The sequence below is a fragment of the Armigeres subalbatus genome, chromosome 2 (genome assembly GCF_024139115.2).
Source record: "Armigeres subalbatus isolate Guangzhou_Male chromosome 2, GZ_Asu_2, whole genome shotgun sequence".
NCBI classification, from domain to species: domain Eukaryota; kingdom Metazoa; phylum Arthropoda; class Insecta; order Diptera; family Culicidae; genus Armigeres; species Armigeres subalbatus.
In genome coordinates, this window is record NC_085140.1 from 375,876,036 (window position 1) to 375,900,650 (window position 24,615).

At 39.3% G+C, this 24,615-nt stretch overlaps 1 protein-coding gene across 7 annotated transcripts in view; it reads right to left on the reverse strand.

The window, feature by feature from the left end:
* Positions 1-24,615, reverse strand: part of LOC134213115 (polypeptide N-acetylgalactosaminyltransferase 5) — a 261,161-nt gene that overhangs the window by 77,892 nt on the left and 158,654 nt on the right. For all 7 annotated transcript variants that reach the window (XM_062691728.1, XM_062691734.1, XM_062691733.1 and 4 more), the window contains 2 exons: positions 5,293-5,527; positions 3,783-3,912 (listed from right to left, as the gene is read on the reverse strand). In XM_062691728.1, coding sequence (XP_062547712.1) covers positions 3,783-3,912; positions 5,293-5,527 — 365 coding nt within the window. The remainder of the gene's footprint in view (positions 1-3,782; positions 3,913-5,292; positions 5,528-24,615) is intronic.

The following is a 24,615-nucleotide window of genomic DNA, read 5'->3' on the forward strand; positions in this document are numbered from 1 at the left end:
GGAAACATGTATTGCATTATTCAATAGAATAAAGACGTGAAAATGTTGCTTCTGAAGTTTTCAGAAGGCCGGCGGCAGCGATGCCAGATGGCTTCAACATCAATTCCGTAGATTCCCTCAAAAATTTAGGCTGAAAAATTCGGACTTTGCCTAACTTTCGGGGACTAGGATTCGCTGAGAAAATCAGCTTACAGCGACATCTACGAGAGTGGCGCATCTGACATGTTATGCATTGGGGGTCCATTTGGACCCAAGATTTCATTACGATCACAAAAACTCAAATTCAACCGATTTTCGATCTTTAGGCACCAAACGAACGCTGTAGGTTCCTAGAACAAGACTATGGGATGGTTCATCCAACTTGACCTCTTAAGGTCCCGGAGAACCTTACTAAAAAGGTGAGCCTTTTCAAATTGGCACCTAATTTTCGAGTTTCGTGTTATGAAACATACAAACATGCAAATAAGTGCTCTGATGATCCCAACTGTATTTGAAAACCCCAAATGCTCCCGAAATGGCTCTGCGCAAGACCCGGATCATCCGTAAAAGAGGCTAATTTCAAAAGCTCATCCCAGAGCTTCACGATTTTTTCGTAACCATCTATTCTGGCGAGTTGGGGGCGCAATCGATAGTGAAAGTCTTCTGTGGCCTCCAAATTTTACAGAAACAATGTTCCGGAAGATCCGGAACATCCGTAAAAGTGGCCAATGCCAAAAGTTTATCCCAGGTTTTGCGTAACCACCCATTATGTCAAATTGTGGGTGCAATCAATAGTGAAAGACTCCAAACGTCCCAGAAACGGTCCTTCGGAAAATCCGGAACATCCGTAAAAATGGCCTATTTCAAAAGTTCGTCCCAGAGCTTCGCGATTGTTTCGTTATAATCTATTCTTGTGAATTATGGATGAAATCAATAATGAAAATCATCCGTGAACTTCAAATGTTTCAGAAACGGTCCTCCCAAAGATCCGGAACATCCGTTAAAAATGGCCAATTTCTAAACTTCTTAACAGAGCTTTGTGATTGTTTCGTAATACTCTATCCTGGCAAATTATGGATACAATCAATAGTGAAAGTCTTCTGTGACTCCCAAATGTCCCAGAAACGGTCCTTCGGTAGATCCGAAACATCCGTGAATATAGCCAATTCCAAAGAGAATTCAAAGAGGAACTTCCGGATGAACTGCCGGATGAATTCCTGGAAGAACTTCCGATGGAATTCCCGGAGGAACTTCTGGAGGAACTCCCGGAGGAACTTCTGGAGGAACTCCCGGAGAAACTTCCTTTAGAATTCCCGGAGGAATTTCCGGAAGAATTTTCGAAGGAGTTCCTGGAGCAACTTCCGGAAGAATACTCGGAGGAATGCCTTTAGGAACTTTACCAGTAATTACTTGATGAACTTCTGGAGGAATTGATGGAGGAACTTCCGGATGAATTCTAGAAAGAACTTCTAGAGGAATGCCTATTGGAACTTTCCGAGAAATTACTTGATGAACTTCCAATGGGACTGCCGGAGGAACTTCTGGACGAACTTTCGGAGGAAATTCTAGTAGAATTCCGGATTTTACGATGGACTTTTTATTATTGATAAGAAGTGGAATGCCTTTACTTTGTGCCTTTAGTTTGTTCAATTCCATTAAATTCCCGCACTTGATTGTACCTTTGACAGATACGTATTTTGACCTCAACAGTAAGGCCGCTCTCCGCCGTAAGGGGCCCTCCTTAGCCGTGCGGTAAGATGCGCAGCTACAAAGCAAGAACATGCTGAGGGTGGCTGGGTTCGATTCTCGGTGCCAGTCTAGGCAATTTTCGGTTTGGAAATTGCCTCGACTTCCCTGGGCATAAAAGTATCATCGGGTTAGCCTCATGATATACGAATGCAGAAATGGTAACTTGGCTTAGAAACCTCGCACTTAATAACTGTGGAAGTGCTTAATGAACACTAAGCTGTCCAGTTAGGGATGTAATGCCAATGAAGAAGAAAGAAGAAGTAAGGCCGTCTTCAATGTCTCGTACTTGACTCGACTTTTATTATTGTCATTGCATATCGCGGAGGATTTTCACTATTGATTGCATTCATAAATAATTCACCCATATGAATGAAAGCGAAAATTAAATAAGCTGGGATGAACTTTTAGGATTAACCTATTTTACGGATGTTTCAGGTTTCCTGAGGACCGTATTGTAGTCATTTCGGGTCACAAAAGACGTTCACTATTGATTGCATAAACAATTCGCTGATATAAACAGTTCTGGAAATTTTCTTTGAGATGAACTTTGGGAAATGGCGACTTTTACGTATGTTTCAGATTTCCCGGAGGACCGTTTGTGGTCATGTCAGAAGACTTACACAATTTATTGCGCACACAATTCGCCCATATGGATGGTTATGAATAAAATAGCGATGCTCTGGAATGATTTTTTGGAATCGGCCACTTTCACGGATGTTCCGGATCTTCCAGAGGATTGTTCCGGGAGCATTTGCGGGTCGCAGAAGACTTTCATAATTGATTACACAGACGTTTCGTTTACAAAGAAATCGCTATGGGATGTATTTTTGAAATTGGCTACTTTTACGTATGCTCCGGATCTTTCAGAGGACCGTTTCGGGAGCACGGAAGACTTTCACTATTGATTGCATCCATAATTCCGGATGACCGTTCTTGGGGCATTTAGAGGCTACCTAGAGGCTAAGACTTCAGTATAGATTGCACCCACAATTTGCCAGAATGGATGGTTACAAAAAAATCGCGTAGCTCTGGGATAAACTTTTGGAATTGGCCACCTTTACGAATGTTCCGGATCTTCCGGAGGACCGGAGGTCACAGAAGACTTTCACTATTGATTGCACTCACAATTCGCGAGAATGAATGGTTAAGATAAAATCGCGAAGCTCTGGGATGCACTTTTGGAATTGGTTTCTTTTACGGATGTTCCGAATCTTCCAAAGGGCTTTCCGATGACCGCTCGAGGGATAAAATTGCCAAAAAATGGCGTATACAAGATAGCAAATACAGTTGGGATCATCAGAGCACATATTTACAAGCAATTTTATGTTTAATAACTCGAAGCTCGGAAATTGCCAAATTGAGAAGCTCAAACAGTTCCTCTTTACTACTGGTTCCCCGGGGACTAGATAGGTGTGCTTGTTTTAGGAACCTTAAAATCGGTTGAAATTTGAATTTTTGTGAACATGATGAAAAGTTGGGTTCAAATGGACCCCAATGCACAATGTTTAACTTTTTTCTAATGCATTGGGAAGGTTAAGAAAGATGCAAAGAACTTTACGACTTCTCACAAGTGTTACGGGAGGTTTGTGGAATTGTCAATGTGGAAGGTTATAACAGTAAGAATCGTTTTGGTAGAACGTGAAACACAGAAAGAACAAAGATAGTAATACAAAGTGGGAAAGGGACGAGCCTGGGATTGGACCCAAAACCTCCTGCTTAGAAAGCAGAATCGGTAGCCACAAGACCACCTAGCTCGTCATCAATACTCGGAAACAATAATTCTCTAAGAAGTTTTTGATGGTCGAATGAAGCAGAAACTCATACCTCGACCAAACTAATATGAAAAAAAGTTCATGCTCGTATTTATACATGCGCTTAGAGTTGAGTTCCCCTATAAGGCCAATAGTGTAAAACATATGTCGACAAAGAAGATGAAACCAAGAAGTGTGATTGTATTGTACTGCATATTATGCAATATGCAACAATTTATAATTCTCGGACAGACTGACAAAGGTAGGTACTATTAGCAACTAAAAAAACAAAATGGTACTTACTCGTGATGTCGTACGTCCGTCAGTGACCGATTCAGCCAGATCATATCGCTGGCTAACAGGTTGAATTGATTCTCCTTAAACTTCTCCTTCATAAGCTCCTGCTGACTGGAAGGGATTTTGACGGGCTTGCCTGTGGAAAATCAAAGAACAAGTACGGTAGTTAGTATCCAGATGTGAACCACACACGTATTTATGTTCGCTCATGTAACAATAAAGAGTGTCCACAGTTGAATTGCATCACTTATTTGAACTTCCCTCCAAAAGTTATTCTCACAATCTTTTGTCATGAAATTTCCAGGGCGACATTTTGCTGTTCTCAACAAGAGAGAATTATAAAAACTGTAGAATAAATAGTAAAAAAAACTGAGCCTTCCAAACAACGCCAAATTTAAAAAAAATCAACAGTCATGTAAATAAAGAGAGACAGAGAATTCAACATTTCTTGTCTCGTAATGACATCTTTTGGATTTCTGAAATGTTCGCACAATTAAACTGTGGACACCCTTTAGCCACCCCAGTTGATGTTGAGTGTGTAATTTATTTATGCAGACCAATGGCACATCGAATGGGAGAATGATTAATTAGGAGGATGATACTATTACCGGGTAGACGGTGATGAATGGCATATGGTCGATACTGTGGTACGATGTTGATTGAGTACCGACAAAGACCGACAGGAATAGAGCTACCCCATCAAAGCCTTGCAACATACTGGAATCATTAGGTCTATCTGATGTTGTGGGAGGATAATATGGTAATTTACGTAGAGAAAAGGCATTCCGACTAGTAATGAATACAAATCCATACCTGCGAGAGGTGCTAGTATGAATCAATAAAGATTACATGAGATCAGTAAAGCGAGTACTGTTTGCAAGATTGTAAACGTATTTAACTAAATGAATAATTAAATTAGTCTCTCAAACTCTGGTACGATACATTGTGACATTGTGAAACTAACTCATTCAACCAGTGGAAATTTATTGAAATCAAGGTACCATTTGTTATACTTCACAGCTAATTGTAAAAAGAATATACAGGCAAAAAATATGCGATTATAGGTGTTTGGAATAGTGGTTCTTGTCTAAATTGATCAATAATTCAGCTATGGGATAATGTACCGAAAAACACAAAATATCACAATTTTAAAGCTATTCGCAAAAAATCAACAGGAAACACGACTCGATTTTTATACAAAACAATATGTAATTTCATGTTGAATATTCAGAACTTTATATGCAATGTTATGCTAACAGCAGCTAGAGGATTCAAGTATATATGACAAGTTTATCGGTATTTTACTGAAATGATGATGAAGCCAATTCTCAGTATCACTACTGGGTGAATTCAACAGGTTCTCTCACATAAGCACTTGAGTGCCGCCATTATTTGTCAACAACAAAGGGTTAATCATAAAATCGATTGACATGGGACTAAACACACAGTGAAAATCAATGATGTAGAATGTTTATGTTTACCGCAATCCATAACTGTGGAATCCAACCGTACTCACCAAGCTCGCCAGGTTTTCCATAGTTTTCGCCCACATGAGGGGCTGGACGCCACTTTTTGAGCTCCTGCGGCCGATACGTCCGGGGCATCGAATTTTCGAAACCCTGGTCGCCACCTAGGTTATTGGAATTGGTGTCAATCTCCTCTTCATCCACTATAGGATCATCGTCCACTGCAGGGCCAGCCCGTCCTGCCGAATGCGATTGCTCCTGTCGCTGTTGTGCACTATGTGGAACCTGTCGGTGGGGAGAATCACAGTAAAAAGCAGAAATTAGTGCGGTTGACAGAATGTTTCATTCCCGTTACGAACAACTTCAGTAAGTAGCACATCGAGCTTTAGCTTATTTGTTTCGATGCGAGCACACTCATATTAAATGAGCAATATTTAGTAAAAAAGGAACACTTTTATGTGACAGTAACGTGATTAATGGGCCATGAATAAACGTACGGTAGTCAGGCCACACTGGCAACAAGTCTTAAGGGTCCCTCCGCGCATTGAATGGCACCCCAGAATGGAGCCAGAGAGGTAACAAAAGGTAACGACTTCTAAAATAAATTACCTTCATTCATCCGAAAGGTGATATACACACCGTCTGTTGCGCGCCCTAGACATTTACTTTAATAGCATTTCTTGATGGTTAGGAAGCGAAGCAACTTCGTTGTTCTCATTGTGTAAGAGCGCAGAATTCTCACGACAGTGAAAAAGATCAAAATAATGTATCCTTAACCACCCACGTGCAGCATTTTACTGGTCAAAACTTAGCCAAGTGGCGTAGAGAAGGGAGGAAATTGCTTTCAAAATTAGTTGAATACTTTGCATCTGTGGTCGCAGCATGACCAGCATCACCACCACCTCCAGTGGGCACTACTAGCCAGCATCCGGAATGGGTTTTCGCATCCGCCGGTTATAGGTCACGAACCAAAGTGGCATGTTGTTCGTTGGGACGTTAGAACGACGCGGTGACATCGCTACATTGTTCGAAGATAGGGTTGGCAACTGGATTTTTCTACAAACACAGGTTTCGGCACGACGTTCAACATTTTATTGGATTTTTCAATTCATCAAATTATGTAAACATTTCTGCACAAGTCCCTTTCCGAGATATACACCCAACCAACAAATGTAAGATTTATATTGGTGCCTGAGAACCTATCCAAAATAAAACTATTTTTATACAAATACACCCGATTCTTTTTTTACACGGGGGATGTGTTCCGTGTAAAAAAAGTTTTCAGTTCAAAATTTGAAAATCCGTGTAAAAAAAGTTTTATGATTTCTCGACGAATCATGCAAAATGGAGCAACTTTGCAAAAATGTTGTATGGGATTTTTTTACACGGCCGTGTAAAAACAGAATCGGGTGTAATGAATAAGAGCTTAAAACTTTTTGAGCCTAATTATTTTGTGTAAAAACCTAGCAGAGTTTTGTATATGCCCGCATTTTTTGTGACAGTATTCTTATATTGTCACGTTCCGCATAATTCTGGAGCAGGTCAACGAATTCCAAGAGTCCCTTTACTTGGTATTCATTGACTACGAAAAAGCTTTCGACCGTCTCAATCACGAGAATATGTGGGGCGCCCTGAGACGCAAGGGAGTTCCTGAGAAAATCATCGGCCTCATCGAGGCACAGTACGAGGCCTTCTCGTGTAGAGTGCTGCACAATGGGGTCTTGTCCGACCCTATCCGGGTCGTAGCTGGTGTGAGGCAAGGATGTATTCTATCACCATTACTGTTCCTCATCGTAATCGACGAGATTCTGGTAGATGCGATTGACCGTGAACCAAACCGCGGGCTGTTATGGCAGCCTATAACCATGGAGCACCTAAATGACTTCGAATTGGCGGATGATGTTGCACTCCTCGCGCAACTGCGCTCTGATATGCAGAGTAAGCTCAACGACCTTGCCGAGCGCTCCTCTTCGGCAGGTTTAGTCATCAACGTCAACAAAACCAAATCGTTGGATGTAAACACGGTGACTCCTTCCAGTTTCACAGTAGCCGGGCAACCAGTGGAGAATGTTGAAAGCTTCCAATATCTTGGTAGCCAAATGGCGTCAGACGGCGGTACCAAGAACGACATAGGCGCACGGATAAAGAAAGCAAGGGCTGCCTTTGCGAGTTTAAGAAATATCTGGAAAAACAGGCAGATAAGTGAACGCACCAAAATACGAATTTTCAACTCTAACGTGAAATCTGTGCTGTTATACGCTAGCGAAACATGGTGTGTATCAGTGTAGAACACTCAACGGCTGCAGGTGTTCATTAACAGATGCCTGCGGTATATAATTCGGGCCTGGTGGCCTCACAACTGGATCTCAAACAACGAGCTCCATCGTCGTTGTCACCAGAGGCCGATAGCAACAGAAATTCGGAATCGGAAGTGGGGCTGGGTCGGCCACACTCTACGTAGGGGCGGAAACGAAATCTGTAAACAAGCATTAGACTGGAACCCAGCAGGACATCGCAGCAGAGGCAGACGCAGAGGCTCATGGCGGCGAAGCCTCAATAAAGAAATAAAAGAAGTCGACCGAAATCTAACCTGGCAACAGGTTAAAGCGATAGCCGGGCAACGCTCAGGATGGAGATCTTTCAAGTCGGCCCTTTGCACCACCGGAGGTGTACAGGACCCATAAACAAAAATTATTATGTTGAATTGTAAGAAAATGTAACATTCGCTGATTGAGTGTAAAATATAGACTAGTCCGATAATGATTCAGTATTTTAAAGCAAAAGAAAATAAAAACAATAAAAAAATAATTGAACCATCGGAGAACAAACAAATTACTAAGTCTACAGTTGACTATATGTTAATTTCTGGAAGCAATAGGCTCGAAAAAGCTTTGAAGAAAAAGATAAGCTACTAATCGTCTATTTGATACTGGTAACCATAATTTTAAGGAACGAGCTGAATGAGAATTGTCTATTAAAAAGACAGACCCATTTTGTCATTCAGTTGTCCATGCCATCTCATATAGGGTTACTGTTCCGGTTCTTCATCTTACATCTCTTCACAGTATAAAAAAATCCAATTGATCCACCTTGCGGTGCTTGTGCCTTTCTCGTGCATAAGATATACTAAAAAAAATAACTGAATTTCTGTAGAGTTTTATGAACAAAAATCGTATTTTGAGCATAACTTCTTATTCCATAGTCCGATCGTGCTCACTTTCAATAGGAACCAATAAGGCAGTATTCCTCATCGAATGAAACTTGTTGTGAGTAAATCGATGAAGGATAAATGTCAAAAAATGAGTGAGTTTTTTTTTGAACATACAGGGGTTGGACAGAATGATCGGGACAGGCAAAATTTTATCGAAATTCAAATGACCATAACTCTATGAAAAATTAACCGATCTATTTAGTTCTTACAGTGTTCGACGGGAAATTTAATCAAGTTTTGGGAAACTGTTTCGAATCCATGTTCAACCTAATGACAACTTACACCAAAAATAGATCTTTTCTTGTAGATAATTTCGTCTGAAGACGTAAAAACTCTAGCACTGATGGTTTTCGAGTTATCGAATTATGTCGTGAAATTTGAAGAATCCGACCATTGTGCGCCGTCGCCACGCACGATTTTCGGATCGGCACACACCTCTACTGCCGTTCCACGCATGATTGTCCCATTTACATAGGAAAACTTATTAAACATGAGACAAATATGCGTATGACGGTAGTCTAGGACAATTGTGATTTAAATATTTGTTCAGAACCACAGGATACCACTTGGTGCAAGAACGCTGCCTACTAGAACAATAGCCTGTATGCGACAATGGGTGGAACCGGTTTCACGGTTTTTACGGAAACGGCCATATCTCAGGTTTTTGTTATCTGTGACATCAATATATCAATCAACTCAGGAATAGCTCTAGTTTATGCACAAAATATAAAAAGAGTCAACATTTCACCCTTGGGAAGCTTGGAAGCGAAAAATACGGAAGCGCTCAAAAAAATGCATTTTTGACATGTCCTCAAATAATCCGGATTATCTGTGGTATCCAGCGGTCTAAACATGGATTTGAAACAGTTTCCCAAAACTTGATTAATTTTCCAGTCGAACACTGTAAGAACCAAAGAAATCGGTTAATTTTTCACAGAGTTATGGTCATTTGAATTTCGATAAAATTTTGCCTGTCCCGATCATTCTGTCCAACCCCTGTACATACGTACATACACACAGACATCACATCAATTCGTCGAGCTGAGTCGATTGGTATACAACAGTTTGAGTCTCCGGGCCTCCTGTAGAAAGTTTCTAGAGCGAACATATATAGACTTTATGTATACTTCGTATACGAGAAAGGCAGATGGTCTTTTCGCCTTTCTTATATACTAGGTATACGTAGAGGCAGGTTTTCGTTAAGGCCGATCAAATGTTTTCCCTGAGACAAATCCTGTTTATTGATTTCAAGGCGACGTACGATCCAGTGAAGCGGAATGAATTATTTCAAATTCTGCTAGAACATGGTTTTCCGGCGAAACTGATACGGCTGATTCGTGTAACGTTAGACGGATCGAAATCAAGTGTAAGGGTTGCGGATGGAATATCGACATCATTTGTTACCTTAGATGGATTGAAGCAGGGTAATGCACCCTTAAATCTACTGTTCAAGGGAGGGAGTGATTAGGAGAGCTGGTGTGTAAAGAAGCGGTACCATTATCACAAGATCGTCAAGATTCAATATTGTTTAGGTTAAAATAAAATAGAAAACAGAAAGAAATGATGGAACAAATCATGAAAAAGCACCTTTTTCTAAAGAATCTGCATTTCGCAAATGAGATATTATTTTATACATTACTACATCACCTGATTACATGCGGAAACGGGTTTGATATATCCTGCATGTAGAATAAAAGGAAGTGTTTATTCCCATTTCAGTGCACATGATCTGACTAACAAGAAGGACAAAAATGCTGCGCAACGAGTTCATTTGTTTTGCTTTGGGTCATGTTCTGGTGCAGATAATAAATTTGATTTCTCAGCTGATGTTGTTGGGTGTTGTTTTAGTTCAGAGCGTCCGCCGTAGATCAGTCGCAGCCAATTGCTTTCATGGAGTCAATTGAATAACGAGCTGTGATACATGTCCGTTAAGTAATCAAATTAGGTTGTTAATGGACAATGCAATGGAAACAACAGCCGCTGTAGAGTAAAGCAAGGATGAAACAGGGCGTGATTTTTTGGTGACATTGAATCTTCAGGGGTATCGAAATATAAACGGTAATATACATCTATCTATTTATCTATTTATCTATCTATCTATCTTGGAAACATTCACCATCACCCCTTGCTGCCTGCTAGGGGGATTGGGCTCTGGGATTTACGCCTACTAGGTTACCTATAATTAGGCAATCCTTGTTTCTATGGAAACATGCTTCCACTGTGATGGAAGGAAAAACCTCAAATGAGGGAAAAAACCTCCTTTCCTAGCATTGCTCTTCCCCGGGACCGCGAGATGCGTCTTCTACTACGAGCTCATTTGAACTTGTCATCAAATCTTTCTGTGTCGATGCCTGCACTTCTCCGGTACTACCAATCTGCTTTACTTCGGAGAAGTCGGCCTGTTGTGCTGTTAAGCATCTCTCCTTGGTCTTATCGCCGGTATACCCAGCCTCCACTTTGAAGTGGTTGGTGTCTCAACGACTTTAAACAACTAATTCTTCGCGATCTACTCAGTCTAGTCCCCGAGGGCGGATCTAGCCTACTCCGACAGCGAATTCGCCGGCGAAGGAGTTTCTCCCACACCGAAGCCAACCAGCCGGGTGCCAAGGTCAGTCCAGCGATTCCGGTGGAGCAGGGCGTCCGGTTCACTGGTGCCCTGACTACCCGCCGCAGGTGGTATTTCGTCGCGATCTACTCAGTCTAGTCCCCGGCGGTGGATCTAGCCTACACCGACGGAGAGTTCCCCGACAAAATAACTTCTCCCGGTACCGATTATCTTTGGTCGTTGCGCAATTTCTTTTGCAAAACAGATGATATGCGCGATACTACCCTGCCGACCGCATTCCAAGTACCATCCTCTCGACACATTTCTTCAACAACGTTCTCCAAGCTTAAGCCGGTTATTTCCCTTCGTAGTGCCTCAAACCTTGGACATACGAAGACCAGGTGCTCCGGAGTCTCTTCGACGTTCTCACAGTTCGGACAGAACGGTGAGTTAGCATGCCCTAATCGATGCAGATACTTCCTGAAGCATCCGTGGCCCGACAGAAACTGCGTCAGGTGGAAGTTTACCTCGCCATGCTTTCTGTTTATCCACGTAGCCAGGTTCGGAATAAGAAGGTGGGTCCACCTTCCTTTCTCCGTACTGTCCCACTCCTGTTGCCATCTCGCCATCGAACGGATTCTCACCACCTTCCTTATGTTTCTGATGTCTCTTCGCTGATAACACTCGATATCTTCCTCAGTGCGATGCAGCTGGGTAACATCCCGGCGATAACGCATGCTGCCTCCGACGATATCGTTCTATACGCGCTTGCAACCAGTATGGTTATCAGCCGGAACACACTTTTTAGTTTTTCACGGTTCCGTTTGGTTTGCACAGTGCTTTCCCCCAAGCAGGAACTCTATACCGCAGTATCAATGACGAGACACTAGCTAGCAGACGCCTCGTGTTGCTTCTTGGTCCGCCAACGTTTGGCATGATCCTAGTTATCGCGTTCATTGCCTTCGCCGACTTTTCACAGGCGTAGTCGACAACCGGTCATCAATCATCACTCCCAGGTGCTTCATTGACCGTTTCGATGTAATTTCATGCCCTCCGATTACGATCTCCATCCGTTGGATTGCTTTGCAGTTGCTGACTAATAGCACCTCCGTTTTTTGGTGAGCTATCTGTAGCCTAACTCCATTCATCCAATTCTCGATTGTGGTTATCGCCTCCGTCACAGACGCCTTCACTTCTTCGAGTGTCTCGCCCATCACTGTTAGTGACACGTCGTCCACAAAACCCACGATTCTCACTTTCCTGGGCAGCTGCAGTGTCAGGACTCCATCATACATCCCGTTCCAGAGGGTTGGGCCGAGTATGGAACCCTGAGGAACACCCGCCGTAACACGCATTGACTTTTGCCCTTCGTTCATGTCATACACCAGAACTTTGCTCTGAAAGTAGCTCTTCATAATGTGACACAGATAGCCGGGAACCCGTATTCTGTTCAGCGCTGCGACAATAGCTTCAAAACTGGCGCTGTTGAACTTGTTCTTCACGCCTATCGTAACAACTGCGCAGTATCGATCTCCTCTTCGCTTCTGTTTGGACGCTTTCTCAGCACTTTCGAGTACTGTCCGAATTGCATCCACAGTTGATACTCCTTTTCGGAATCCGAACTGCATCATTAACAGTCCATTCTCACCCTCCATACACTTCGTCAACCTGTTGAGGATGATCCTCTCCAGGAGCTTCCCAACTGTATCTATCAGGCATATCGGTCTATACGAGGCCGGATTCCCCGGCGGCTTTCCAGGTTTTGGCAGCAATACCAGCTTCTGGGTCTTCCACATTTCTGGAAAGTTACCCTCGTCCAGGCACCGCTGGAGTACCGTTCTGAATATATCCGGATATGCCAAGATCGCAGCTGTTAGAGCCATTATTTATTTATGATGATGCCTTTCTATTCAAAAAAGACCCTTCTTATTTCCTAACGCCAACCCCGGATAGTCAGATTACTTAACTACAAGGCAAAGTAAGATGAAGATAAAAAAACGAATTAATCGACCTAGCAGTGGCTAATTGTGCTAATATATCTTTCTCGAATTACTATGTTGAAAATTGGCCAATGCTTTTTTATGGCAATTGTGTGCAATTGATAGATAATACCATGGGTCTGTGAGCCTTCTCGTTTTTGGAGTGAAATGATAGCCTTTCGGAACAACTTTGTTGTACGAGAAAGGCAAAAAGTGCATAAGAATATGTACAGTTGCACAGGAATATTTTAAAGTTTTTTGTATAATTTTATTTTGTTGAATTTCCATGCCTATACCAATTTTTCACGAAGCAATTGATGCATATTTCATCAGTAACGAAACTCAGCAAATAACAATACGTAAATAACCATCATCTTCCCAAAACATTGTAGGATATAGGAACTAGATACACGTTGAGCCTAGTGCTCGATATGGCTCGTTTTTTTGCTTATGCCGCAATTTGTCAAAATTCCAACTGAGCTTGTCCTCAGCTGTATCAACCCATCCCCATCGATACATATTCCTCTCCGAAAAAACTAAACCATAGTCTTACATATACATACATGACCAATCGATTTTGGGCTCCCCATGATCGACTAGTGTACGTTTATGTGTTTTTGTATTCCATGCCAAAACTCAGCAGGATTTTTGCATGGTTTTTCATACGGTTTTGCCTTTTCCCTTCCGTCCTGGCACTATAATGTGGAACGCTGGATACCGATACATTACATACTGATGATGGTTAAGCTCATGAGAACTCTGGACTGGTCAACAATGTGTGTAGCAATGTGGCGATTACTGATGAGTTGTGCAAATTGGATGCAGAGAATTACAAATTGGTATATATGTGGCGGAAAATTGACTGGCGAGTTCGGAAATGCGCTCTACCTTACTCAATGCGGGTCGGTAGTTTAGTGTGCAGATGATGATGATGATGAGACGATGCATCGAGTAGAAAGGTTTTTTGATTTATGTGCAGTAAATCAACTGCATTAAGCATTCATTAATGTACAATTAGGAATCAGAATTGACTTAAATGAGTTGGTTAAGTATTTTTGTATCATAAATGGCTACTATCTTATAGAACGTTATCTAAACAGATTACGATTTTAAGTGAAGGAGTTCTGAATCTTTCTGACAGTTTAGTTTGGTTATATTCTCCAAGCGCATATCCTTTTAAATTCCAGACTTCAATTAGAAATTAAAGCTCGTTATGCCCGAAACTGCAGTTATGAAAAGTGCCATCAGGTGCCACTCATTCAACTCGTTATAATTAGATTCTACGAGTCATCAGCCGTCTAACGACATTCGACAGCAGCTTCCAATCGAATTCAATTTAGTTATTATGCATCCTCGCTGCTGTCATGCTACGTATCTGCCCCACTATAAATCCGAAACATGTTTGTTCTGCAGGTTTTGAACCGTCACCACCATTATTCGACAAACTGACTGGGCAGTATTAGACATACATACAAAGACACACATACACAAAACCAGCTGAGAGCAGAATGATAAAACAAACGATGAGAATCTCGTGAATGACTGAAACTCGTTGAACCCTATCGAATCTATTTTGAGCCAAACTAGATACTAGTTGACGGTTCTTCGGGTCGACTGTGCTTGACAATGTTGACACGCATATGCTGTCGAATATTGTGGATGCACAAACATGGATGGAATTGAAAATTTCAGTGGATTGGATCGAGTCCAGTGTTTCAATTTGACACAATTATGCGGCATATTGGTGGAGACGTGCAGTGTACTCAGTGCGTGCCGGATGACTACAATGCGCTTTTAGTGGTTCTGTATGAAGTTGCGAATGGAAACGTCATCACTTCTATTATATCCAATCTTAACTCAGCACGACTTTTTTTTATAGGCAAAAGACTTGTAGTGCGGAACAGAATGTATTCCGACTTTTAAAAGGTCATCAACAAAGTGTCCTATGCTTGTCTCGGCTGATTCGGATCATAATCCTTGTGCCCTCAAAGGATTATTTCTGTCCATTGAACTGTGTTATAATACAACAACAAAACTATAGAAGAGGATAAAAAATATCAAGTTTAATGTGACAGACAACGTTAATTGAATATATCCCACGGTAGGGAAAATAAAATAAATCCGTTAGAAATATTAGCTAGAGGCTATTATTCTTTCGACTACTTATTATAGGTGGATTCATGCAAATTAATTATAAATTCAGTTTGCTGATGTTCAATGACTACGTACATTAACATCGCAAGTGCTCCAACATTCTTCACTCATTGCAAAAATAATAGACTAGCGTGATTCACGCAATATTTAATCTACTCAAATAAATTCAACATGCGTAACAAACAATTACTCAAACATATATTTAATTTTTATGCCGATTGCTAGCTCAATCAACGCCGACTTTAATGTGTGAAATATTTGGAAAATAGATGAAAATTTTACTGAAAGTTTCATCTTTCGTAGCTCTATGTTTCTACTGGAAAATGGTCCGATTTTCAATCAAATATTCTAATTATCATTTCCGTAGTTATTAATTAAAGACCTTTTATGTTGCCATTGCATAAATTGAGGATGAGCAACACAACCATTTTGCTTGCAATGCTAACTGAAAACTCGTAATTAATTATTCCACTGGGTTATTCAATGAATGAACTTTCATTGACGCCACTGCTGGTCATCACAGCGGAAGTGTTTTTTTTTATTAATTTGGGCTGAAATATTTGGCTAAACCAAACGGTACGGAACAACTAAAGCAGATTTTTTTTTGCAGCATTTCAGTTTTATTTTGTAGGTACTTATGTTAATCTGCTCATTCCAATGGTTACTGGTGGCCACATGGGGTTAATAGAGCGAAGCTAGTTTGCGTTTTGGTAACACTGACTGGGCATTACATTGGAGGCATGCAGACACCAACCGCACGGGTAATGTGACACTGCAAAGTAGACCGACAGTTAGATTATCTTTCACCCGGGCAATTTAATGACACATTGAATGGCTGTTTCAACAATTTGTTGAATAATTAAATTCGGGTAAACAAACCGCACCGGAAATAAATAGAATTCTGATGAAAATTAATTAGCATGATCAGAACCGGCAATAAAGCAATATATTATCAAACTTTAAAACTAGTTAGCGCTTTTTTATAGAATTCATGTACCAAAATGTTGGTGTGTACTTAAACTTCTAGAGCATAGCTTCGCGATCCCACCACTTTGGGAAACTGTGTTTTAGAGTATAGAGTAAGAACACTTTAAGTATCTCGTACTTGTCTTACCGCACGGCTAAGGAGCCCCACCCCCTACCCCCGGAGCGGTAAGACACGCGACTAAATAGCATGCCGAGGGTGGCTGGGTTCGATTTCCGGTGCTGGCCTAGGTAATTTTCGGTTTGGAAATTGTCTAGACTTCTCAGGGCATAAAAGTATCATCGTGTTGGCCTCATGATGTCGGAATGTATTTTCCTATATATTTTGACTGAAATCCCCATACAAACTTCAAATCAAATGCGCCAGCTTATGCAACAAGCCATTGAGCTGAAATTTTCAGAGATTGATTTTCTCACCAAAAGACACAATCCTGGGGGGTGCCCCGTGGAATTCGACAACTTTTTGTTTCCTGAGCCAGTCTATTCAGCATATTTTGTTCAACTGACGATACTACCAGATTGATCGCAATCTTCTGTTGGGTACGTTAGTTACTAAAATAGTTTAAATTAAGAGCACAATCATCATTCCAAAAATCAAGGTCAGAATCAATTAGGCCCATTTAAAAAAAGTTCCTAGAACTTATCGCTTCAAATTTCAGCTATTTTATGTAGAGCGAATAATCATTAAAAATGTTGTTTTCACTAAAAACTACTGCCACAATAATTCTGAAACTATGAAGATTTGATAACATTGAATGCTTAAATTCTTTCTTGGCTCACTTTAGGCAGTTTCAAACATTACGAAATTTTAACTCCATCTTACCGTCTGAAAATTGTTAAGTAATTTACTGGCCTCTAGAATATTTTTAAAATGTCTCTTCCGATATTTCAATTCCTTGAAAATTTCTCTCAGACATTTTTTTTTGTAAACAATTCAAGGAATACTTTAGGAAATATCCCGAGTAACGCAACCCACACTTAAATTTAACCAAATTTGGTTCCATATGCGTTACTAAAAACTTCTATGCAACATGTGTGCTGCTTGGGATATCAGGAATTCTATCGAAAATTTATTCAGGCATTCTGTCAAAAATTCTTTAAAAAAATCCTCCAGGAATTCAACCTAAAACTCCTCCAGAAATTTCTTCGAAAAAGGCATACCTTGTGATTTTCTTTAGAAATTCCTTCGAAAAAAAAACTCAAGGAATTCCTTTAAAAATTCCTTTTTCTTTCTTTTAGAAATTCTTTCATTTTCTAATAAGTTTCACCAAAATTTCCATCAGGAAGGACTCTAGATTTTTTTTAATTTCTCTGCAAATTCCTTGAAAAATAGTTTCAGACGAAATTTTTGAAGGAAGCTATAAGTGAATTTCCGAAGTGATTATTAAAGTAATTTTGAAAATAATTTCCAAAAAAAATCTTGAAGGAATTTTAGGAGGATTATCTAAAGAAATATCAGATGGATTTTCTATGGCATTTTTTCCTGAATTCCTGGAGAAATACCGGATGGAATTCCTAAAAAAAAGACTCAAAAGAATTCTGGAAGGAAATTCTAATAGAATACCTGAAGAGAAACTTCCAAACGAATTTCTGAAGGAATTTTGGGAGGATTTTTCAAAGAAACTTTCTAAATAATATTTCTAGACGCATTTCCTGGACGATTTTTCGAAGAAATTTCTCGAGATATTCCAAAAAGAATTCCTGGAGGCTTGCTGAAAACATTTCTGGAGGAATTTTTGAAGACATTTTCGATGGAGAACCTAAAAAGAATTTAAAGAATTTCTAAAGAATTCCCGAACCAATTTCTATTGGTATTCCTATGAAAATTCTTGCGAAAATTCTTCAAAAACTCATCCAAAAATCTTGGCGTTGAATCGAGTGCCCCATTGAGCCTTAATTTAACTCTACCAGTGTTCAAGTTCCCCAGAAACAAATACTATCCTTCTTCTGCGATTGAAAGAGAAGGTATATTAAACGATAGAAAACTTTATTAGATGTTTCTTCTCCAGTTGTGAGGCGGAGTTGTTCAACTGTTTGTCTGTAGCCCATTGCTCTATGGCAGGTCTTATTTATTCTTGTATTAAGACGTGTTTTTTTGACTCTTCATTTGCAACTCAGAAAAAAAGGATAGGGATACAGTTCACCTTCTCTCTTGCTGATTGCCCCACGAATTCCCTGATAATTTCCTGATTTTCCAGGTTGGCAATGATTCCCTGATAATTCCAGGTTTCCAGGTTTTTCCAGGTAGTCGACTCGACACCCTGTCTAAGCTCATGCTTAAACCAGTGACATAGGTAATCAAATGATTAAATTATCTTATAATCTGTTTTACGTAGGGCGGTCGTATCTTGTATATAACCCTTCTGATTTTTTTCTCACTTTTCCATGAGATTTTATTTAAAATGGTTTATTTTTTCCGTGTTACTACTATCTGGATGTTTCGATATGGAACACTGGAACAGCCATTTCGTATTCTACGTATTCGTATTCGTATTAAACAAACATAATGAATAGCAACAATTGTACGTATGTAAAAATGGAAACGATCAATAAGTAAAGTTGAATAAGTTTATATATCTTGATATTTTTTATCGTTAAATCAAATAAAATATAAGTTGACATCTTTTTATGATTCCACGCGCTTAGTATCACAAGGAGTAACTTCATTGATCAATTGCTCTTGATCGGTTTCCCATTCGTCAATAATGCACAACTGGTGAATGCTGCAATCATCCTTCATCACATCAAGCCATAAAACATTTACGGCAATCAACCATATGTCGCTGCAATTTTGAGAGAAGAACCAAGCAAAACCGATCGATGCAGTTACGCCGTTGTGGTGCTAAGCCCAAGATTTTAATCGTAGTGTAATTGAATAGAAGATTTTTGCAAAACAAAGCTGAGACGCGCTAGCTGCTCAAGAAAAAGTAAAACCATGAACAAGCAATACAGTTAACACAGTGGGTTGGAACGATCGTGCTTAGCACGAGTCGGTAGCAATGGAGGTGAAGCGGTTGCTCATTAAAATCTTTATAACTTTTTTAACTTCCAAGTTCAACATCTCGTTGCGTAATTATGTATACAACGGCCAATACCGGTTGCTAACTATGCCTGCTCGTTCGCACTTCGTGGCAAATCCTCATCCTAAAAACAAACAGCGCATAGCTGTCGCTTTTCCTGTCAGTGCGGTTGTAAAATTTTTAAAAAGGCATTTTCTTTTCGTTTATTCTGCCTCGTAAGCTCTCGGGAGAAAAAAAGGAAAACAAGCGAAAATGTTAATTGGTCTTTTGACTTCCTTCAAATGATACTAAGATATGTTTTGCTTTTCTCGCAGGCTAAGGCAGGAAGCACTATGAGTTCACAAAAAAGAGATGGACAGTAATATGTGAATAAATGAATGTTCAAGAAATAAAATTGATTAAGCTCTTAGAATAGGAATGATGTTAGTCAATATGGTATGCACTATGTTGGATGTGAGAAAGCTAGAAAACCAACCTAGCCGGACAAGGAAGCCCAGCCCATAACCCATAAATTCGAAATTTTCACCCATCCACACCCATTGAAAGTAAGTATAAATCTTTTATTTTCCAAACAAATTACTTGCGTTTTCGGAGACTTTGCGCCATGGTCTTTATTTGTATTTGTATCTTAGCAAACACTGGTAGTGCCCGAGTGAGGTGCATATATAGATTTAATAAAAACAAACAAGAAAGACACCCACATCGCTCCATGAGTTACTCTTGGTTTTATGTATACTGCTGCTAGTTCATGTCCGAAAGCGAATAAAAGTACCGTCAGTTGGCATTTTTATAAATATTAATGCTTATAAGTACTTCCGATAATAAGCGCGCCAAGAAGCGCGCACATTTGAATCCAGGAATGCGCTCCTGAAGTCATAAAATACATTTCAAACATGGTCTGTCATTTCGCGTTTCGCGGGACGCTGCATTTTTCAACTTCGTTTTACAAATTTATTACAATTCATAAAGCCTTACAAATATTTTTCCATTTTTTTGGGCCAAAAAGTATACGAAATGCACTTTTGGAGGATCCATTTTCAAGCCAGCGACACAATCCAGATAGGCGTCCCGCGTTTCGCAGGACGCTTGCTGGTCACATTAGATATACACAATAATAGTAAGAACATCATAGAATTTTCTTTCTCTCATCCAGAAAATAATTTGAACAAAATCAATACAGATATTGTTATTTCTTCTTCTCCTTCATTGGCATTACATCCCCCACTGGCACTGGGACATTACAGCCTCGCAGCTTAGTGTTCATTAAGCACTTCCACAGTTATTAACTGCGAGGTTTCTAAGCTAAGTTACCATTTCTGCATTCGTATATCATGAGGCTAACACGATGATACTTTTACAGGGTGTCTACTCATCTGCAAAAACAAAATTCCCTGATTTTTCCAGGTTTTTTCCAGGTGTTTTTCATTAATTTCCAGGTAAAAACAAACTTGCCATATACAGATTTTAGCAGCAAAATAATCGATTTAAACAAGTAAATATTGCGAAATTTGGTTGCCTTACAAAAACAATGTTGTAAATTATTTAAGAAATTCTTCCAGGAATTCCTTCGCAAATTCACCCAGAAATTACTTCAGCCATTCAATCAAAAATACCTACAGGAATCGCATAGGAAATTCCTCCAGGATTCCTTTGAAAATTTCTCCATAGATACCATCGGAAAATCCTCCGGAAAATATTACAGAAATTCCTTCAAAGAGGGATCATTAAGAATTGCTTCGTAATTTCCCCTAGAACTTCATACAGGATTTCATTTGAATATTTCTTTGCAAAAACTTTAGAAAACATCTCAAGGAATGGTTCCGGAAAATGCTTTAGAGATGCATTTGGCGATTCCTTTACGATTTGTTTTTAAATGCCTTCTTTGGAAATTTAATTAAAAATTCTTTCGGAAATTTCTATGAAGTTAATTTCAGCTATCTTTTTTTAAGAGAAACTTAAGAGTCAGTTCGCGAGAAGCGTGACCTCCTTTCCAAGGTAGAAATCCTCTTAAGGAATTGTTCCGGAAATATCTTTGGGAATTTCCTCAGGAATTCCTTCAGAACTTCTTGCGAAAACTCCTTCAGTAAATGTGTTGATGCAAAAATATGAGATTGGGTAGGGTCCATGACGTTAGGCATAAGGACGTTAGGCGTAATACTACCTTTTTTATGTCGTGGGCTGTTTTTTGGGCATTTTATGCTTAACATCCTTTATGACTAACGTCCTTATACCTGACACGGGGTATACCCGAGATTACTATTGTGGCTCTTGTTCGCGTGACCAACATCTAGTTTTGTTCTAGTTTGTGACCAACATCTAGTTTGTTTAGACCTAGCAGCCAAGGTACCGGTACTATAAGTGTCAAGCGGTCCCGGTCAATTTATAGCCTATTTAGATAACGCCATTTATGATCATAAATATCATGATAAACACACCCAACCAGCGGATGGCAGATTTTAATACAGTTCTGCATAAGAACCTTGCAGAAACTGTATAATAATTGGGCATATACAAAATCTGTATTATTTCAATACAATTATTGTATTGAAATAATACAGATTTGTATTATTTTAATACAATATTTGTATAAAAAGCTTACAGAATTGTATATGCCCAGATTTTATACAATAATTGTCAGATTTGTTTTTTGGGTGCAACAACCTGATGCCATCCCCATACATTCAATTCTCTTTCTCCACTTTAACACGATATTTGTTACGATAAATAATCTAATCGTAATCTGAGTAGGTTATTAAGTAGGTTTTGGCAGAATAATTTTAATGGTTACAAAGCGCCACCAGCGTTCTATTACTTATGGCTTTACTGTAAAAACCTTCGGAAAATGCTTCGGGTATTTTTTTGAAATTCCTTGCGATTTTTTAGGAACTCATGCAGAAGTATCTTGAGGAAAACTTTAGAAAACACCTGGTGGAGTTTTTCCGGATATTTTGCTTTTTACAAATTCTTTGGAAATTCGACGAGAATACCTTTAGAAACTCCGTTGAAAAATCCATTCGGGATACCTTCGGCTATTATTTCAAGAATTCCTTTAGCAAAATTTTTTCACAAATCACTTACACTTTTTTTTTCAAAAACCTCTTCAGGTGATTTCTTTGAATATTCCTCCGGATATTCCTTAAAAACTGATCCTGAGATTCCTTCCGAAGTTCCTCCAGGAATTGCTTTGAAAAATCCTAACTAATTTAGTATTTTTTATTATATTCCTAAAGAATTTCCGAGGGAATACTCAAAAGAATTTACAAAGCAATGTCTAATTGATTCCCCGAATAAATTCCTAGATTTCACCAAGAATAGCTTCGGAAATTCTCAAGGAATTATTTTGAAGATGGCAAAACGTTTTTTGCGGAACAACGATCCATTAATGTTCACTACATTTTTAATAGATTCGATTGGAATATTTATTCAAATATTTGTAAGGATTTTTTTCATCTTTTGAAAGAAATTCACTCATGATTACCGGGTATTGCAATTTCCCTGATTATGTCAGGAATTCCCTGATAATTCCAGGTTTTTTCCAGGTGGGGAGAAATTCCCTGATAATTCCAGGTTTTCCAGTTTTTTCCAGGTAGTAGACACCCTGTTTTATACCCCGGGAAATCGAGACAATTTCCAAACCGAAAATTGCCTAGACCGGCACCGGGAATCGATCCCAGCCACCCTCAACATGGTCTTGCTTTGTAGCCGCGCATCTTACCGTACAGCTAAGGAGGGCCCATATTGTTATTTATAACACATTTTGATTATTTGTTATTTATAGGGGCCCTCCTTAGCCGTGCGGTAAGACGCGCGGCTACAAAGCAAGACCATGATATACGAATGCAAAAATGGTAATTTGGTTTAGAAACCTCGCAGTTGATAACTGTGGAAGTACTTAATGAACACTAAGCTGCGAGGCGGCTCTGTCCCAGTGTGGAGATGTGATGCTAATAAGAAGAAGAAGACGAACACATTTTGATATGGAATTCCAGAAAGATTACCAAAATTTTCGGTTTTAAGTATTTTACAATGATCACAACAAGCATGACTCACAATTAAAAACATGAAACAAAAAAACAGCCAAATTCTTGTAACTGTAATAGTTTATTAGAAAAGTCAAAAAGCAAATTACACTTTTTTTTCCATATGGAACAGGTCCCACTATTCACATTCCATACTCAAATTTATTTTGACAATCTTTTCATCCGATATGTCCCACTGTAGAAAATCAGTGTAAATCGCCACTGGTCAGGGTAAGGTCGGAAGCGGCTAAAGACCTACACAACATGCTATTATTTTCTTTATTGTCACGGTTATAACGCCTCTGGAAGCCAACTTAACCTCTTCTGTTGAACTGGAATAAAAATAGTGTTGTAAAGGCCATGTTGCCTTAAGGCCGTGGCAGTAGATCGTGACTTCAAAATCAACACTACTGGCAGCGCTTACTTCTGCGTTTTGGGTACTGTATTTATTGGAAAATAAATTTCAGGTTGATAAGTAGATTTCAGTAGCAAAACCTCCATACTTCAGGTTATTTTGTTTGCTTTTCGTGCTTCTAAATGATAACGGGTACATTTTCCTATGAAACTGAATGCGCTGCTTATGATAGCATAGTTGTGAGAATCAACAAAAGAAGGCATTTTTTCCTTAATTGATTTCAATGTTAAGGGTAGTGTGGATTTCAAAAGTGCTGTGTAAAAAGATAGGACAAGAAAAATTCAGGGAATGATTCCACTACTAAACTTTTGTGTGCAGTACAAATTTTGTAACGCTAAATTCCTTCTATGTACAGACCCCATTCAAATCATTCGTTTTTGGCAACAATTTATTTTTTTATTTTTGAAATTGTTTATAAACCGTAAAAACTCATTTTACGCTTAAAAACTGCTTCAATAGCAAAACCAGTGTAAAAAATCGCGTAAAACAATTCCAAAAAATAAAAATGCTTAGATGTTGAAATCCATTGTCACTAAGTGAAGAAATGGTGTAGTATGATAAAAAAACGAAAACCATTCGATTTTGGCAACATCAATGTACCGAACGTGTTGCCAAAATCGAATCGGATTTAAATCCTATTCTTATAAACAATTTTACTAATATTAAAAACAAATTTAAAATCAAAATCAAAGCCGACGCACAGTGGTGGTAGCCCGGACAAAACCTCACTTTTTTTTCGTATTTTTACGAAGCTCATGTTTTTTTAAATATTACACATATACTGAATGAGCCAATTCCAAAATTTGTTAATTGCAGCTTATATATTTAATTTTTAATAACTTGTAGAAGTTAATGCTGTGAAGCGTCTCCTGAACAAATATGTAAGGGAAAATGAAATATGAATAGGAAAAAACTGGTATGATGCAAAAATCTACTTTCGACTCCTTTTCGGTGGTTAGTGTGGTGAATTATGCCTAGCTGCACTGCAATTGGGCTGTTTCAATGACAGAATGGAGACCGAGAAACTGTTATAGCTACAGGTCCTA